We start from the raw sequence: 19,545 nt of genomic DNA, 5'->3' as shown, positions 1-19,545 counted from the left end.
TTTTTGACACAATAAAATTTGTGTTTTAAACAGTTTTTATCAAAAAAAACTTTTCTTTGAATTTTTTTTTTAAGTGCGGGCGCTAGGCCGCTCGTCTGACACCTCTGGCATCCGATGATACACCATTTTGACATATATACACGAAAGGGTGTAACGTTGGGGCCCCTTCTGTCAAACCAGAATCGGATGTGCTAAGGGGCGTCCAAGGTCGGAAAATGGTCGTGACCGCAGCTAAAGACCATTTTAACACAACAACAAAAATTTGTGCTGCTGATCGTGCGCACGATCAGCAGCGCAAACACGTCTGGTTTTTTGTCAAACAAGATGGGTGTTCTGACAATATTGTCGGACACTGCACCAGATGCCCGGCCAAGCACCGCACATTAAAAAAATTCAAAAAAATGGTTTTTAGGTTCTTGACTGCTGCTAAAAACTGTTTAAAACACAACTTTTTTTGTGCGATCAGCAGCGCAAAAATTGTCCAACTTGTGTCGGACGAGATGGGTGTTTGACGATACACTGTGTCATCACCTTCCACTGCGTGCACAACATTCACAAGCCCAGCTATTGTTGCTCCACAAGCAGAATTCTGTGAGTTCATTGGTCGATGCACAAAACTTGAAGCCAAGGCAGATTGTTATCCCAGGGATCTTCCTCCATCCAACTTCATAGGAGCACATGCATGCATGGTAATCCATGGATCCACATTCCCCTTAAGCCCAACCAAATCCTCCTGAAATCACAAGAAAATGTCTTGATGAGGAAATCCTTGAGCCCCAGAATTTACACAAATTAAGAAGAAATCTCAAGAAGCTAGAAACTCTGCCAGATTTGAGGGTAAGAAAAGAAAAATATCTACTGAGAAAAGATGCCTCATACTCAACAACAGTCCTGTGTCTCTCTCCCTCAAGTGTTCCACCACGCAAGTATGATCCAATTGCGACTAGGGCTGGTAAACGAACAGAGCAGCTCGTGACTCGACTCAGTTTGGCTCACCACAAACTCGTTCATGATCGATTTGTATAGTTGGTGAGCTTAGCCACGAGCAGCTCATTTAGCTTAAACGAGTTGAGCCTGAACACAAGGTGTTCAGCTCAGCTCGATAGTGCTAGTATAGATAAAATATATATTTTTATGAATAATAAATTTTGTGTAATATATAAAAAAAATAATGTATAAAATATATATATAACAAGGATGAATAAAAAATATATACATAAAATATAGACTATTAAGTGTAATTTATAAAAAGATATATATATATATATATTCAATTATAATATATAAAAATGTATATACTATGTATAAATAGCAAGGAATGTTTTGACACAAGCCAGCTTATGTTTGGCTCGTCTTATTTAGGGACAAGCCAAGCTCAAACTCGGATCGGCTAAACACGAACACGAGCCGAGCCACAAGCTCAATCCACTAATAAACGATCCGAGCCTGAACATGCCCTGTTTGGTTCATCCGGCTCCTTTACCAACCTTAATTGTGACCTAAGGGGTTTGGCTTTGTGGGATGGGGCCTAGGCCGTTTCACGTACAGTCTAGGTTAAAATCCCATGGCCATCACCCACAGCCTAAGCCAAAGCTTGGCGACTCCATGGGGTCAAGGAGTAAGCCTTCCGAGTTTTTGACGATGACAGGACAGTGACCCTAAGTACGACAGGCTGAGCCAGGGCTGCTAGGTCTGTGCGCCTGAAGCTGTTTCTCCCAGTAAACAAAAAAGTATGAGCCAATTGCTCCATACAAAATACCAACGCCAGCTAGCTATTAAATGCGAGAGAGATTCACAGGGTTACAAGATATTTTCAAACAACGCCTTCCTATTTAATGCCTCCACCAAATATCTTTACCTTTCATATACCTCCCAAACGTTTTGCTTGAATGAAATGAATAATCACAGAAAGCAACTTCTATCAAACTATTTTATATATAAATAAAGACTATTCATGTTAGGAAAAAATAATTAATACCCACTTAAGTTAGTCTTTTTTGTTAATCCCATCTTGACTTCTTCATTAGAGACATTTAAAACAACTTGAAATCTCAATATGGAGCTAATATAATAGCTTTTGCCACATAAGCACATGATTATGCTAACAATGGATACAATCATACAGAGAAACAAGGCAATTACTTGATCATTATGTCATAAAGACATGTGAACACGTGGACTATGCACAAGTTGGGAAGTTGTTTGAAAAACTAGGATAGGACACGAATTTTTTTTATTTTTAATCAATAAAAAACTAATTTTTGATATTTTAATAATAATGACAAATTTTTATGAAATAGTACTTAAAATTATTAAAATAATATTAAAATATCGTCCAAGCGTGTTTGGTCATGTCATGGGGACAAGCTGGAAACCCATGAGATATTTAACATGAAATTTTCATTGTTTTCTTTTTTCCTTAATCTTCTTTTTAAAAAATAAAGATTGTTCTTATTTTAAAATTATTTTTTAATCCAGGTTTTCAAACCGGATCCAAAACTCACAAGACAATTTGCACATTTATACAAAACATAAGAGATTTATTTTACAAAATATATTTTATATAAAATATTTATCATTATTTACATCTACGTACAAAGTTCCAAAAACAACAAAAGCAGTACCTAGTCCACATCCCTAAATATCCACAAGTTGCTCACGTGTCCTCCGTTGCCACTTCTGCCTATTACTGGGTGCCTGAAAATAGTAATAATTAAAGGAGTGAGACAACACATGTAAGACCCACAAATTTTCTGAGAAAAATTCAATTCATGATAAGAGTTCTGAGATAAATATTTTTGTATGTTTATGAGAACCTTCGCACACATATTTATATATATATATATATATATATATATATATATATATATATATATATATATATATATATATATATATATATATATATATACGAATTGAACAAATGCGAGTTTGCAAGGCATTATTCATCAAAACCCTAAATTCTATTCAAATTGCATAAGATCAATCGGATCTCAAATCAAAGAATGTAAACGATTTAAAACCCAGTCATTTTATGCAAATTAATAAAGAATGTATTTTTAAAGAAGTATGGGTTATACCGGAGATGGGTTTTCGCGAAGAACATTAGCTTAGAATATATTTTAAAATTCGGGCATATTTGAATTTCTGTCGAATTGCCCTTCGTAGGTGGTCTTGAGTACGACAAGGGGTCGACCCTAGCCCATGGTCGACCCATACTCGGACAACAGCTAGGCCTGGAGACTAGCTGGTCACGTTTGACCAGCTGGGCGGTGGCAAGAAGGTAAGGAAAAATATATTTTTTGAAAAGATAGCATGGATTGGCCAAGTCGGCGGCACCCATGGCAATCTTGTAATGTCTCTGGATGTCATAATGAGGGAGGGGTGTGTTTCCAAGGAGAGCATGGGGCTGCGCCCCATGGCATTTTTGAAAGAATGAAAAGAAAATTCAAAAAGAAGAAGATGAATGGAGCATATGGGCGGCCATGCAAGAGTCTTTCACTCTTGCCATGGCATGGATGGGTGTGCAACTCACCCTAATCGTTGGATCTCTCTAAGAGATCCTAGCCATCCCTTTTGCATGCACTGGTATAAAAACTTTTATGAAAGAGAGAGAGAGAGCAAAAAGGGGTAAATTTTCTTGAGCTCTTCCTCCTCTCCTCTTCCTCTAAGCTACCGAAAAATCGAGTGAGTGTGTGTGCATTCGAGTGAGTGTGGAGGCTCCATCTCAAGCATAGCAGCCGACTTCTCCTCCTTCCCAATCCGAGCAAGGTGAATACTTCACTATGTCTTTCCATCTTTATTCGGATATTGCCTGTTGCATGATGCGTGAAGCCAAAGAGGTTCGGGTGGATCCATTGCATGTACGGATCTTTGGCGGATTAGTGGTGGTTGTGGGTTAATGCTTGTAGCATTTCTTCACCTTGAGTACCCACGCACTTGGCATGTTTAAAATGATCTTCTTCCACATTCCTTTATCCATTTTTTTTTAGCATTGCTTGTGGTGGGTGGACTGGAGTAAAGCTTTGAACTCTCTCGATTTCATTCCATGAAATGAGAGGGATTCTAAGCAACTAGTTGCTCATTCAGTTCTAAGCATTTTAATTCCTTTTCATTGCTTGCATACGAACCAGAAATGCTTTCTAGTTTTTATTTTCTGGTTTGCCTATGAAGTTTGTTTTGTTTTTATTTTTCTATTGTTGCATGCCTTGTCCGCAACCATTTCTCGTTGCTAAGAGGTTGGTTGGGGGCAACATCTTTTCTTTGGAAGAGCTGGAGCAACTGGACTGGGCTTGCTTGTAGCCCAGCCCAACCGCTGCCTCTTTCCTCCACTCGAGCCGTTGCAAGCCCTTTGTTTTTTATTTTATTTCCTTTCCTTTTTGTTGTGTCAGCTGTTGGTCTGCAACCTTTCTGTTTGGACCCAGCCAGGAGCATACTGGTCCGAGCAAGAGCTCGGCCAGGAGCTCCCTGCTGAGCACTTTTGGTGCGGCATCCGGGTGGCTTTTGCTGGTCGTGGGTTGCCTTTGAGCAGGTTGCTGCTCAGTTGCAGCACCTGGTCTGAACCTTTATGGTTCAGACCAGGGTCTTCCCCACCAGCAAGGTCTGGTTCTTCGCAGACCAGACCCTGCTGTGTTTTTGCCCAACGGCTGGAACACCCGGACTGCTTCAGTTCAGGGGAGCTTCCAGCCCATTTTGTGTTCTGCCACACCTGGTCCGAACTGCACCAGTTCAAACCAGGGCGTGGGTGAGACCAACTAGGTCCGGTCCCTCCTGGACCAGGCCTGGTTGAGCTCATTTTTTTGCCTTAGCACAGGGTTGCACCCTATCCAGTCACCTCAGCGTGTACACTTTGCACTCTAGCTGTAAGCAAACAAAAAGAAAGAAAAATAAAACTCTTGTGACTAGTTCATGTGCACTAGTTGTCCAGCAGCACTGGCCTGGACACTTTGCACAACCTGTGCATGTTCAGACCAGTGGGCTGCTGGTCTCCTTGGCCACAGCCTGCACCAGGTTGAGTTGGCATGTGTTCACCGCAAGCTGGCCACCTTCGGCTGGTTGCATTCGACGAATGGTTGTGCTGGCCTCCGTGGCTTTGCCATGGCACACCCTTGCTATCCTGTTACGGCAGCAGGGTGGTGAGCGAGGTGATGAGCAGCATGCTGCCCACCCCATTTGCTCCTTTTCTACAACACTTGATTTTTTGTCATTTTCGCCTTAGGTTCTAGAATCGCCTATCTATTTTTTGCAAGCGCAACGATGAACCTTGGCAATGCTAACGTAATTCTCATACGTATGCAAATGTTCCACTTTGCACACCATGATACTTGTGTGCGTTGATTGGCATGATTTCTTTATGCAAATGGTCATGCTATACAATTTACCTATGTATGGTGTTTTGAATGTGTTTACTTGAAATTTTGTAGTCATGGCACATGCACAGAATGTTTGCTAAACTGTCTTTCTCGACTTATATGCAAATTATGGTAAATTTACATATTTTGAATCATATATCGCATATGAATGTCGAATGATACACTCACTTGCACATATTCACGTGTTGCAATGTGTTTGCATAAGTATGCATAATTGCCATTGATTATGTTTCGATACTTGTACGAAAAATTAGAATTATGTGTGGTATAGCTTCACACTTGCACCTTGACACACCATAACACATGTACTATCCATTTCTTACCTCGAGTGTTGTATTTGAGTATTGTGCTCTATTCTGTAGAAAAATGCACCATGTTGCACACTATACACTCGATGTAACAAATAGTTATGACTTAAACACCTTTTGAGGTTTTGTGACTCTACTTGAGTCTTTGAGCGATGGTCCCATGTTCATGAGTGAACTCACGTATTGAGATACCCTAGAGATGAAAATGAAAAATGGTGTTGAATCACGTTTACTGGCGATGTGCTCTTTCTTTGGCCGTGTGAGGCTTGAGCACGCGAATGGACGGGCAAAGACCTTGTTGTGTGACCCTACGGGGATCACGAGGCCTGGGTGCCTGAACGCCTCAGAAGAAGGTGTGTTGTCAATCAACTTAAGAAAGATAAACCACTCATTTCTCATTCACAGAATGGTTCACCTTAAAGAGGGTAGATAGTACATCCTCGAGTGACAGGTTGTTACTATGACACATTTATAGGAGCTGAGGGGTCCTTTGACCTCCAGTCACTCGAAGTTAGGGAGGTCGAGGTTACCTGTTAAGGTACCTCTGCTACTGCAGTAGTGAGGATTGTAATCCATTACCTATGTGTGGTTTCTCTCAGTCGTGGGTTGTCCGCATGAGGTTACTCGGTCTGTGGCATCTCCGGTTACTATATTAGAATTTGAATAACATACATCGAGTGCATGTCTCACAGAACGTGAGGTTTATTTGCGTACCCGAAGGAGTAATCAGAAGATTATAATTACTAACCAATCACATATTAACTTACCTTGTTAGTTGCTCTGCTTGCTTACGTTAGTACTGTTCTTGTGCTTTTCTTACTTATATTTTTCCTTAGTTGCTCGTACAGTAGATGTTTTACTTTAGTTCTTAGTTTTGACTGTCGTATCTTGTTACACTAGTCTGTACTTCATTGCTTCCTTTGTCGACTAGACTTGTAGCACGTGCACCTACTTGCTCACATGCACATATACTTGTTTAATTATCTGCTTCCATGCTTCATGTTTTCCTTTAAAAATGGTAATATATGGTTGTAGTATCTCACCAACTTGCAAGAGTTCCGACCCCATTTTATGGGGATGCAGGTGATGATTAACTTGAATTGTGATGTGATGGCTGCACGATGGGAGGCTTGGGACCCACACTTTAGACTTCTGCGGTCTTGGCTTTTGGGGTTTTGGGGGAATGTTCTCTGACTTTTGGGAGAGTTGTATTTGAGATGTATTCATAGTCTCATTTTGTAAAAGAACTTTGATATTGTAACTTTTGATTATAAATGTTATTTCTATGTAAGTCGTTCAAACTTGCAACCTTTGTCTTTCTCTTGTTTTTCGTTGCTTATTTAAAACCTTTCAAAAAAAAACTTTTCAACTCTAAAAATCTAGGGTTTTTTCTTGGTTGGGGTTTGGGGCATTACAACACATGTCTAAGTGTGATCCAACTATTCAACGCAAGTGTCACAAGGTACTAACAAAAGATCAAGTCAATTTGAAAAGTCTTGGCCAAAAACTCCATTTTCCAAACAAGAAAATTGATCCTTAATTCGTCAGGTGTCGATTTTCAGGAGAACTCACACTGTGAAAGAGACTCAAGAGGAGTCGACCTTGCTGAACCAGGGGTTGACCCTCAACTAGGGTTAAGTATATGTAAAAGTACAAGGAGGAGTTTACTCTCCCAACCTAGGAGTCTGCTCTCAGAACATAATAACCCAAAGTCAGGAGAGGAGTCAATTCTCCCAATCTAAGAGTCAACTCTCGACAGAACCACCAAACAAATGCAAAAAAAAAGTCAACCCATCCATACACAAGGGTCGACCCGCCTTGCAAAATGTAACACCAAATCAAAAACCAAGAGGAGTTGACCCACTTTAAACACAAGAGTAGACTCTAAAAGCAGATCATAATGCCAAAATCGAAGAGGAGTCGACTCACCCAACTTGAGAGTTGAGCCTCAGGTGTACCATGCACTGAGCATACAAACTCATGCCATGTATACTTACATGCATGAATATTTTATTAAAATTTTTTATTTATTTGTTTTTGCATTGAACCACATGCATTTATTGTTATGATCCTATTTATACCAAAGGGGTACCACTCTCCTAAAAATTGCGGGCTTCTCTGGCCCATCTAAGGGTATTCATTCATATATTTTATTGTGTCTTTTAACTCCTAACGGACACTAAGACCCTTCGTTAAGGCATCTCTCTCCCTAGAACATAGAGTCTGAGACCTTATCCATTTTTCTGTAGTCAACATAGTGCACTACTAGGCATATTGCAACAACTTTACCTTTGTCTCGAGTGTTAGAGTCCAGTGTCCCCTAAGCCCTGTGGTGAGGTACAGATCCCTTAGATTCACATGACAGGGGCTCGTTCAACTGTTCCAAAAAAATTCTCCCACGAGGTTGGTGCAGACTTGTTCACATCAAACAAACTAGCTCAAGCCACACGAACGAGCATATATCACCCTTCATGACAGTGTATCTTGTTTTTAATTAGAGTTTATTATGCATCACACAACCTCACAATGTATTATCTGGTTATTCGGGGTCAACACCTAAACATGCTCTTCTAAAAGGATACCTTTAGGATCATCACATTAGAATACCAACCTTACATACACATATCTTTGTTTTTCTTGGTATTACCATCCTGACAATGCCTATAAATAAAAATTGCAGGACTCTACATCCCAATGCATCTCACAACAAGCAATATGCATTTATACACAAAATAGGTAACTCTTGGACCACCCAAAATCACATTAGTGCCTCATTGCACAAAGATTGCTCAAAAATAATAAATATGAGTACTTCAAATTCATACACAACTATTTTAGACTTGATTCATCGAATCCCAAACTTGGCAACCCACACTCAATGTCAAGACACCAAGAAAACCAGATTTGGGTGTTTCAAGAGTCGACTCTTCTGAGCCCAAGGGTTGACTTATCTGTTAAGGAGTTGTCTCTTACCTTTTAAGAGTCTATTCATTAAGTTTAGGAGTCAACTCTCTATGTTCAGGAGTCAACTCTTCATATCTAGGGGTTGATGCCCCAACTGCAAGGGTCGACTCTTTTTAAGACAAAGGTCGTCCCTAGCACTTCAATAGTCGACTCCCTGAATATAGGGGTCGACTGTTTGTCCCCAAAAACACATATTAGAGCTAAGAAAGTAAGGTGTTGACCCTTGATTTATAAGGGTTGACCCTCAGGGACAAAACATAATGTATATCAATGAAGGAGTCGACTCCTGACAGCAGGAGTCGACCCTAAATAGGGCCAAACCAAAAATCTCAACTCCAAAATAAAAAAAAATTGCAAAAATTCATGGATTCTCATTCTAAAATATGAGATGAATATTTCTAATACTTATTTCTGCAGAAAAACATGATCAAGATTGCATTAAACCTCGTATCCACTTAAACACACACATGCATGCTTTTGAAAACACCATTTTCTAACCATACAACATATATGGGCATGTACATTTTTTAAAAAACTCAAACGAAAACATGGTTTGACAACTTCATAGCATACCATAATTTTTTCATTATAAACATTTAAGATGCACGCACTAAACCACTTTCCAAACATATAAAAAAATTATCTAAACTAGCATGGTTTCAAACAAAACTTCATCTATGTTATAGAGTAAGGGGATTACATCTTGTTAATCGCAAGAACACTAAAAAATCTACCAATAACAGCTCCTTACTTGTATGGAATCGAACATTTGCAAGATAAAATTGTTATTTGAAAGCCCCCAAAATTGATTCTATGTTGTGCAGCCCCTCCTCATCCGCTACAACGTGATGGTGTGAGGGAATGGGGCTAAACCAAAGGGGGGAGGAAATGTGCTGGTTGGTGAGAGAAATGAGAGGAAGAATAATGAGAAGAGAGAGAGAAGATGAGAGAAAACAAGCTTATGCATAATCAAAAGAGAGATTAGATTAGGTTTATTATTAAAAATCATTAGCTCTAATCATACCTCTCTTACCACAGCTGGGGTTGAGTTGTTCCTTTTAGTGACAGTTGGCCCTATCATAATTACCATAGTACCCTTGTAGCTGTTTTAAATTTTTAACTTACCTTTTTCTATACCAAAATTGCCTTTAACTTCGAACCTATTTACCAAACAACTATTATTCATAAAAAACAAAATCTTTTAAGCAAATTCTTAACATATCCCCTGACAATTTAATCATTCACCTTTTTTGAAATTTTTGGGTACGTCCCTTATCCAAAAATTATAATTCTGCCCCTGGATCAAATTGGATTCAAGCCAAATTCGATTTTAATGATTTTAGGGTTCATTCCTACTGAAATCTAATATACAATAATATTAAATCATGAATTACACATAAAACTTGCATTGTTATATTAAAATACTGTGACATAGTAGAATACTACGATTTGGTTGTGTTTTTTAAAAGTAAAAGTACTGTTTAAAAGAGATTTACTTTCAAATTTTCATAAGACCCCATGAAAAAGTAAATCTTAGCTTTTGAGGTTATATAAAAAAATTTATGTTTGATAGTTTTTGGATAACATACAAATGTCATTCACTTTCTAAAGTGTAATAATAAGTCAATCAATAATCAATGTATCTAACCAAACGTAACCGTTTTTGGGTAATGTACAAATGTGATTCACTTTCTAAAGTGTATTAATAAGTCACCTAACCAAACGTAACCTACAACTTTGTGGGACATTTGAAACGTATGAAAACTATGGCGTGTTAAATTTTCAATTAAATTTGAAATTATCATGTACATCTAATAACGTCAAAAAAAATGGGAATTATAAAGAATTAAACCAACCCTTTAGGATTATTCGTCATGATGACCACCTTGTTGATCAAACACCGAAAACCACATATGTTATTAGTAAAAAGTAGCACCCTGGGTGGCCTTTTGAACTCCTATGAACCTCGTGATAGCAGTCATTTGATAATTGAGGATTTCAGAGATCGGTTTTAGGGTCAAAACTACAACACAGGCACTTGTCAGGAATTTTCTGAAACCACCCAATTTGTTTTTCGTTTTGTTTTATAATACACGCGCAGATATATCGCCGTCGCCGACCTCTCTCTCTCTCAAGAACCATACTTTCTGCCACTGATGATCATCTCTCTTTGTATTTCTTTGATTCTCAATGCTTTTGGTTATCTAAATTAGCATACCCACCTTCCCCTTCACTGTTTTCCTTGCTCTTTGGAGTCTTCTTTGGCGCTCAAAAGCAGACTCCAAAGAGCAGAAAACGCGCCATCTTTCTGAGGAATCATGTTGGCCTTCAATGGAATCGGAAAGGGTTCAGTCGAGCAGCCCATTTTTGTGGGGAACCATAGATCCCTATTTCCCAGGGGCTCGTCGTTTTCCGAGCGTTCTTACAGAGCGAGGCTTAACGTGGTGAGGTCTTACAACGCTTCCATCGAGGGAATCGTGGTTTCATCAAGGGCGCCCTCTTCTGCAAGCGTTGCTGCACCTGATGTTAAAGGTATTTTTTCTTTCGTGTTTCTTTCTTGTGTTTGTTTAAACAAAAGGAGATGAGAACTCCTTGGTAGTGTTTGATTTTGTTCGAGAAACCAATTCTTTTTCGGTTGCTATTTGAAAGTTAGCAAAGAGGAAAAGAGAAAACAGGAGGGTGGTGTTGATTATTTTCACCTAAAGTGCCGTTTTTCATGTTCATGTTTGTACAAGAGTCTATGGGGGTCTTCTATTTCAACTTGTTTCCATTTGAAAACGATTTCTGTCATTCTAGTTTTATTATGTGTGTGTGTGTGTGTGTGTGTGTGTGTGTGTGAGAGAGAGAGAGAGAGAGAGAGAGAGAGAGAGAGAGAGAGAGAGAGAGAGAGAGAGAGATTCTTTTGTCTAAAGATTGTTAGTATGTTTATTGAGCAGATGAGGACTGTCTTCTACGGTAAATTTTTTTGTTGACTAGAAAAAATGAATTTTGGTGCCTCTTTAGTTTATGTACAGGCATATCTTTTCCTTTTTCAGGATAAGAACTTGTGATTGTTTCTGATTTGAAATTAAAGAATGATGTGCTTGGTGCCTTATTTGCATTTTCGTATACATTCAAATTTCAACTTGCTTACTCTTTTTCATATTTTCGTATTTAATCAATTATCAACTTTTTCTCCATGTTACTGTCGCTTATTCAGAATATTCCATAAGAATATTCATTGTTGCCTTTGTTGCTCCGTTTTCTATTTTGTTGTTACTCTCTTTTTAGTTAGTATGGTGATGGTCACTGCCGTATTTGATGTTGTATTTCCATTTTGATTATTTCATTGTTTGATTTAGCTTGGCTTATTTCGTCTTTGTCCTTAATTTGGCGAAACTATATATGAACATAGATTGGTTCTCCGGTTAAGAGAAGTGATCGTTATTTGTTTCTATATAGCATGAATTAGATGTCTCTATGAAACATGGCTCATTTACATATTTCCACCCTCATTTGCCTTACAAGCTCAGAAAGGACAGAACACAAATCAGTGCGTCAGACTGGAGGGTGTATCTTAAATTAGTTTCTTTTATTTATCTCTCTTCATTACTGATAATATTTTGCAATACTCCGAGCAGGCACACAGCCGTTACTTAAACGTCCTAGCTATCTAAGAAAATAATCCAACATTGTGAAATTTTATTGTGATGGCGTTATCTAGAATGAAAAACAAAGCATTTCACAAACTTAAGAATGCATTAGTGTGAAATTTTGATGCATTGCCAATAAACTCACCTTGATGTTAACTATTAGAGATAACTGCACTATTCTCTGATGATCCATAATTCTGTGCTCAAGTTACTGTTTTTGTCTCATAATGGTCGAAGTTCCAACAGTGATCAGACTTTTTCATGTATCCCCTATGACATGAATAGAACCAAGGTCCCTTTGTTACTTCTATTACTGTGGCTGATCCATATTTTGCTTATCATACTCATTTTACTCTTAGGCAATATGAGTGGTTTAGTGGACCATGGCTTGAGCATAGCAGATCCTGAAGTGCATGCAATAATTGAGAAAGAGAAGCATCGGCAGTTCACATGCTTGGAACTCATTGCTTCTGAGAACTTTACATCCCGGGCAGTGATGGAAGCTGTTGGTTCATGTCTCACAAATAAATACTCTGAAGGATTGCCTGGTAAAAGGTAAGGCATGTGGCAATCTGCGATCATGCATTGGGTTCTAAGTGTTTGTTTTTGTTTGTTGGAAAAATGTAGCAGATCATTCTTATCACTTATGAATCAGATACTATGGTGGCAATGAGTTCATTGATATGATGGAAACTCTCTGTCAAGAAAGAGCATTGGAAGCATTTCACCTTGATGGGAAACTCTGGGGGGTCAATGTTCAGCCACTATCTGGTTCTCCTGCTAATTTTGAAGTGTACACTGCTCTTCTTAGTCCACATGATCGAATCATGGTAGGTCTTTTATATGATTTAATTTGTTTTGAAAGCTTTGTGTTCCTTTGGTAATGCCTTCATTCTTTTCATAAACTTTAATAGGGTCTGGATCTAGCTCATGGTGGACATCTGTCGCATGGATTCATGACCCCCAAGAGGCGAGTTTCAGCAACATCGATTTATTTTGAGTCAATGCCTTACCGGCTTGATGAATCCACAGGTTTCCCACTTCCCACCTTTTTCTTTTATATCTTGTATATTTACCTATTTCTGAGTGAACATTGGAGCCACTTATTCTCTTTAAATGAAAAGGACTTACATCATTTTCATGTATACTGCACTTGCATACAGGACTTGTTGACTATGATATGCTTGAGAAAACAGCAACACTTTTCCGACCAAAAATCATTATTGCTGGTGCGAGTGCATATCCTCGAGACTTTGACTACCCTCGCATGAGGAAGGTATTTGTTTCGTGTTACCCATTGTATGAAGATATTTATAGGAATTAATTTTTTTCATGCTACTATTAAGAGTTGTAAGTGTGTTAATGAACCCTTGGCCATTGCTCAGCCTTTTGACATTCTATCTTCACTACTTTTTTAAGATCGCAGATTCTGTAGGTGCATTTCTGATGATGGATATGGCTCATATTAGCGGGTTGGTTGCTGCTTCTGTTGTTGCTAATCCTTTTGAGTATTGTGATATTGTCACTACAACTACACATAAGGTAAAGTGATCTTTTCTGAGGTTGATAAGAGTTTGTGGGTAAAGTGTCAAATTTAGTGGCCTTAATAGATTGAAACCCTATATTGACAGTTGAGATTTAAATTCACCTATTTTGGTCCATTGAAGATTGTAAACATAATTGGACTTGGTTGTATGGGATTTGTAGCTTAAAAAGCTTTCATATGTTTCAAATACATTGAAATTGTCAATGTTTCCTACTTGTGAATAATGCTTTCATAGTTCGTAAAGTTTTACCCATAGTTTTCTAAGACATTTCGATGGTTTCTTTCCTTGTATTGATGGGCACGACAATGAACTAATTTTATGGGAGCAAAATTCACTCTTAGTATGGGCTCAATAATGAATTAACACTTTAAGAAAATCCACTTAATTTATCCTCAAAAAGGAAATATAGCACAATAACTGGCGAGTTGGCCCTCTTTCCATTGGATAAATTGCTTAAATTTCCAGCATTCCTGCACTGTTGCTTATTACAAGTGACTGCACAGTAAGCTAGAATACATTTAAGGACCAAATGATCGATGAAGTTGTTGAATCATGGAAAATGGTTAACGATTTTTTTTTAATTGAGATACAGTACTTTCTTTAGATATCAATGCATCTGTTTAATTTTGTACACGGTTAACTTCTTGTTAACATGTGAACATTTTTTGTCTGTTCTGATCAGAATCCTCTTAATATGAGCCTTGTTTACAATGTTCTTACAACTAGAGATCTTACATTAAACTGAATGAGAGAAACCCAAATTCCATGGCAAGATAACTTGAGAGTCTGAGACCAAACAAAATAAGTGCTTGCAAGTGCTGAATATGAATCTTTTGTATCTTATATATAAACTAAATATGTGCTCTTACACACTTTGTTTCGTTGTAGCTGTTTGGTACTGGTGCAGTTTATGTGTTTCACATTGTAAATTTCAGAGAAGCTGGAATGCTGTATGTTTAGTAGTATTTTGATGAATTTAATGTTTGGCTTTTTCTGTTTGTGCATATTTTGAACAGAACAAGTATGTCTGGATGACTTGCTTACTATTTCTCTTTGAGACATACAAACAGCAAAATGAAAAAATGGCCATCATACGGTTCAAATCATTCTCAGATGCCCTGAGAGGCATTCTTTCCTTGTTTGTTGGGCTAGTTCATGTGTGTGCAGAAAAGCTAAGTGCTGAAACAGCACTTAGCTTTTCGCACATCCTTCGCCAATTTAGATAGAATCCAACAAAGGCCCCGCAGATTTAATTGGACCCACATGAATCCTGTTGGTTCTGGTTGTCGGTTTTGGACTCACTTGACCCTGTTGGATCCAGTGCCAATATAGTATAAAAGTTCGCACACTTTTATATGTAATAAATAATTTGATTTTATTTATTGTAATAATGGTTTTAAAAACTGTTTCTATTTATTATTATAATTAATATAAACATAAGTAAATAAAAAATGGCCTTAGACATGAGAGTTGTTATCTCCATAAGCCATAATTACATTTTCTACTGTTCAATTCTGCATGATTTGTTACTTTCTCTTCCAATTCTCTTTTTTTTTCTTGATACTAGATCATTTCTTTTGTTAATGAATACATGGGAGCTTTCTTTTTGTTAATGAATGCAAGGGAGATTTTCCTGCAAATATTATTTTAAATATTTTGAGTAACTATTTTGTATTCTTCTATTTATGCCTTGCACTTATCTTTCCAAATTTATTTGCATGTTTGGAATCATTTATCTCCAGTCATTACGAGGTCCGCGGGGAGGTATGATCTTCTTCAAGAAAGAAACCATTCTAGGTGTTGACCTGGAGACTACCATCAACAATGCTGTTTTCCCAGGATTGCAGGTAAATGAGTAGAATTTTTTCTTTCTATATCACCTCCTAATAATCACTAGATATAGATTTACAACTGGGAACTGTACAAGTCAACTCTTACTAGGACCAAGTGAGCAGCTACATGGACTTGTACTGGATAGTGTTGCTGCTGTAGCAACCAAATCAACTGATGGACTGAGTCAATGTTGACTGGCATCTAGTTGGTGAAGTCCTTAGCCCAGTGAATGGTGTCCACGGGTTCAAGTTTGTTCTTGTTAACACTTAAATGAACAAAAGAAAATAAAAAAATAAAAAATTGCTCCGGGGAAGTTCCTGATGGAACAGGCTTCATTTTTTTTATCTTCCTCTTTTTTCTGATCCTGAATTAATGATGTTTGTCTTTACCAGACTCATATTTATATTTGTATGAACAAAGTTCTTTATATGGAAACATGCATTTACAGGGGGGGCCACATAACCACACAATTGGAGGACTTGCTGTCTGCCTAAAGCATGCTCAGTCTCCTGAATTTAAGGCTTACCAGGAGCAGGTATTTTCACCACATTTGGCATGATAATTGTTTTCAAGTTGTTGCGGCTTTAACTTTTAATAAACTGTCTGAAAGCATAATTTGTACAGATAGTTGTTGAAGACATGCTGAAGTTAGGATGAGCTACCCTGACTAGAGTCGTCCAAGTCTGTACGACTCTGAGCAAGTATTAGGATCTATGATTGCTGATTTAGATGAGTCCTAGTTGTGTCAGTCTGGATGAAATAAACATTTCAGCTTGAAATAGTCAACTCCATGTCTTGGACTGAGGCCATTCCCAATCAATGACTCACTCCTAAGCGAGGGATAGGAACTGACATAGTGAAACCCCAGTTTGCTGCAAAAGGAAAGATAAAGGATACTACCTGCTCAATGGAATCAAGAGCAAGAAAATGGTTAGCACGACAAGAATTCTTGGACATTCAACCTGACAACCCCACAGGGCAGAAAGATTAATAACTTATATCTTTTGTTAAAACAAAAAGAAATATTGAGCATCTGGAAAGGAAAAGAAGACTGGATGTCAAGAATCTGTTTCATTGCAAAATGATTAGAGAAAATGTTCTGGTACTAGCATATATTCAGGTTGGATACTGCTCTGAGATAAATACATTTAGCTGGATTTAGCAAAACCATCTCCATATCTGATGAGATAAATGGCAAGGTCCATTACAAGGTCCTCAAATAAAAAAAATAAAGATCTAAATCAGATAAAGTTAGTTTACATGTAAATTAGATCCAAAAAAGGATTGGGAGTGAATCAAATTAGATACAGTAATAGGAATTGGCTTTGTGTACATCCAAACTGGACCCAAACCACTTACTCCTATTAAATAACCTGTTAGATGTTTGTCGACTCATTCACCAGCAGTTAGTTCAGCACATGAAATATCTTGGGGCAAAACCCAGGTTCGACAAAAAATGGTGGACAAACTTATCATGCCTGTTGAGCTACTTGTTGGTAATCATCCCTTGCTAAAGGAATTGAATCAGATCAACTCAATCTATAAGTTATGCCACCAGTCACGTTTCCATGACCATCTGATATTCGATCAATACTTCTAACAATATTGAATATTGGTGTAAAATTCTTTGCAGGTTGTGTCTAACTGTAAAGCTCTTGCCAACCGTTTGGTAGACTTGGGATACAAACTGGTCTCTGGTGGAACGGATAATCACCTTGTTTTAGTGGACCTGAGGCCTCTGGTAAGGCAATTGTTCAACACATATTTGTCACACATGGATGATGGTGTCTTCATTACTTACTTTAATCGGCATAGTTCTTTTACCAGATAAGTTTATGCTTTGAATTGTGGAATCCTACCTCAATTGGTGGTAAGCAAATTCATATTTGAAAATGATAGAATTTGCTTTCTTTTGCAAAGATGACGACCAGAAAATGCCACCAATTTTTTTTATTTTGGTAATGTTTTTGGTCTAAAGAAATATGGTCAGCATTCTAGCAATTCAGTCCCACTCACTATGACCAAAATTGAGATGTGAAGTTTTTAGACTACAGTACACTAGTGCTCTATCAACGTAGCTTAATCCCGATTTATATTTGTTAAGGTGTTAATTGATGATGCCCATGATAATGAAATATTGTAATGACAAAGCAGCATCCTGGCAAACTAGTAGAGTTAAAATAACTCCTTTTTACATGGGAAAAACTCTAAAGAAAGGCAAACAAATACTATGGAAACACATTTAGAGGAAATTGTAAAATCAGGAACTGCCTTTAGAGGTGCGTTTAGTATAATTTTTGAGAAAACCTTTTGAGCAGGTTATTAGTGGTAACAAATTAATGATATCAGCATTTGAAGGTCATATAAAATTTTCAAAGTAAAGATCTTTGTAACTGGTTTTCGCCACCCTTAATCCTTGAAGTGTATATTTTTTACTTCTATATAAATCACTGATTTGCTGGTGACTTGACCAAGTCTGTCAATTGTTTGTTTCAAATTAAGTGAGAATCAAGTGATTATATATATGGCTGTGAGAGAGGATTTAACTTTCGGGCAATTGCTTACAATCCCGCTTCTTTCGGGTATTAGTTACTCCTATGTGTGCAGATTCTAGTTTGTTCTGGCATTCTTCACTTTCTTTTGGTGATGATATTCATCGTTTTTGTCTTTCCAATTCTTTATTACTCTTGATATAAAGGGGATCGATGGTGCAAGAGTTGAGAAAGTCCTGGACATTAGCTCAATCACTCTAAACAAGAACTCAGTTCCTGGTACACTGCTATTTTGTTGCGCTTTTATATTTTTTCAGTAATCTTATGATCTGCTTCTGATACTCCACGACCTTCCAGGTGACAAGAGTGCCATAGTTCCGGGAGGCATCCGCATTGGAGCTCCTGCTATGACTACCAGAGGACTCAAGGAGGCAGATTTCGTCTCGGTTGCAGACTTGGTCGATGAGGGTGTGCAGATAGCACTCAAGGCAAAGGAAGCTGTCAAGGGAACAAAGCTAAAGGATTTCCTGGAGTTTGTGGAGTCTCAGGAGTTTCCTCTCACAGATCAGATATTGGATCTGAAAGGGAGAGTTGAAGGCCTAACGAGCCATTTTCCATTGCCTGGTGTTTAGAAATCATGCTTCCATATCGCCTTCATCAGTCACCTGGTGAAACTTTTGTCATCATATATATTGCAGAGAGAGAGAGAGAGAGAGCTTATCTCTGAATGGTGTTACATTATCAACAATGAGTATGTGCACATGTTGATGTACCCGCTGCTAGGGATGACGCCGAACCGGTTTGGTTCCCGCATCGTAAATGAGCTGAGCTTGAACGAGTAATTTTGAACCGAGCCGAGTTTGAACAGCCCAGGCTCGGGGTGTACTCCCGGTAGATAAAAAAAAACTTTTATTTCCTTTTTCTCGTTTTCTTTTTCTCATTTCCTTCATGTGTGTATGCACGCTCACACGCATGCATGCGTGTTGGAACCTATGTCACGGGGACGTCATTTTGGATTAATGTCCCTGGTGACACAAGCAGACACATCATCACGTACATTGACATATACAGCATTATTTTAATAATTTATTTATATTTTAATTTTATTTCAATAAAAAGTCATTTTTAATGTTACATATTTTAAAAAATAGCTTTTTATTTATTAAAAATTAAAAAAATGTGTTCTGTCCCATTTTTTGAAAAAAAATTGAACTTTCTAGTCTAATCCGAATCCTTTATCCTGGAGTCCATGAATCATTGTGCCATAGGTTGCCTCTGTGATTTTGGATAAAAGCCTGGTGATCGAGCTTGTGAAACAACGTATATGGATCTACAAGTTAGTGGCAACTCTTAACAAGAGGAAGATTGAATGTGTAATATGGATCTACATTTAATTT

The 19,545-nt window shown here is 37.9% G+C and overlaps 1 protein-coding gene across 1 annotated transcript; it reads left to right on the top strand.

The window, feature by feature from the left end:
• Positions 1–10,758: 10,758 nt before the first annotated feature.
• LOC149836638 (serine hydroxymethyltransferase 3, chloroplastic-like) lies at positions 10,759–18,920 on the top strand. The gene is made up of 11 exons (XM_090005495.1): positions 10,759–11,176; positions 12,636–12,831; positions 12,932–13,106; positions 13,191–13,308; positions 13,440–13,552; positions 13,696–13,818; positions 15,566–15,670; positions 16,105–16,191; positions 17,290–17,397; positions 18,355–18,427; positions 18,506–18,920. Exons 1-11 carry the CDS (start codon positions 10,963–10,965, stop codon positions 18,778–18,780), a joined length of 1,587 nt encoding a protein of 528 aa, XP_089861621.1. The 5' UTR covers positions 10,759–10,962; the 3' UTR covers positions 18,781–18,920.
• The last annotated feature ends 625 nt before the right edge of the window (positions 18,921–19,545 follow it).

Source organism: Nuphar pumila, chromosome 5 (genome assembly GCF_984573655.1).
Source record: "Nuphar pumila chromosome 5, dmNupPumi1.hap1.1, whole genome shotgun sequence".
NCBI classification, from domain to species: domain Eukaryota; kingdom Viridiplantae; phylum Streptophyta; class Magnoliopsida; order Nymphaeales; family Nymphaeaceae; genus Nuphar; species Nuphar pumila.
Note: the sequence above shows the minus strand (reverse complement) of the source record. Positions and strands in the feature narration are given on the sequence as shown.

Excerpts from the sequence above, each read along its gene's own strand:
- LOC149836638 (XM_090005495.1), top strand. The coding sequence starts at position 10,963 with ATGTTGGCCTTCAATGGAATCGGAAAGGGTTCAGTCGAGCAGCCCATT. Across the intron at positions 12,832-12,931 it reads GAAGGATTGCCTGGTAAAAG|ATACTATGGTGGCAATGAGT; the intron begins GTAAGGCATGTG and ends CTTATGAATCAG. Across the intron at positions 13,309-13,439 it reads CCGGCTTGATGAATCCACAG|GACTTGTTGACTATGATATG; the intron begins GTTTCCCACTTC and ends ACTTGCATACAG.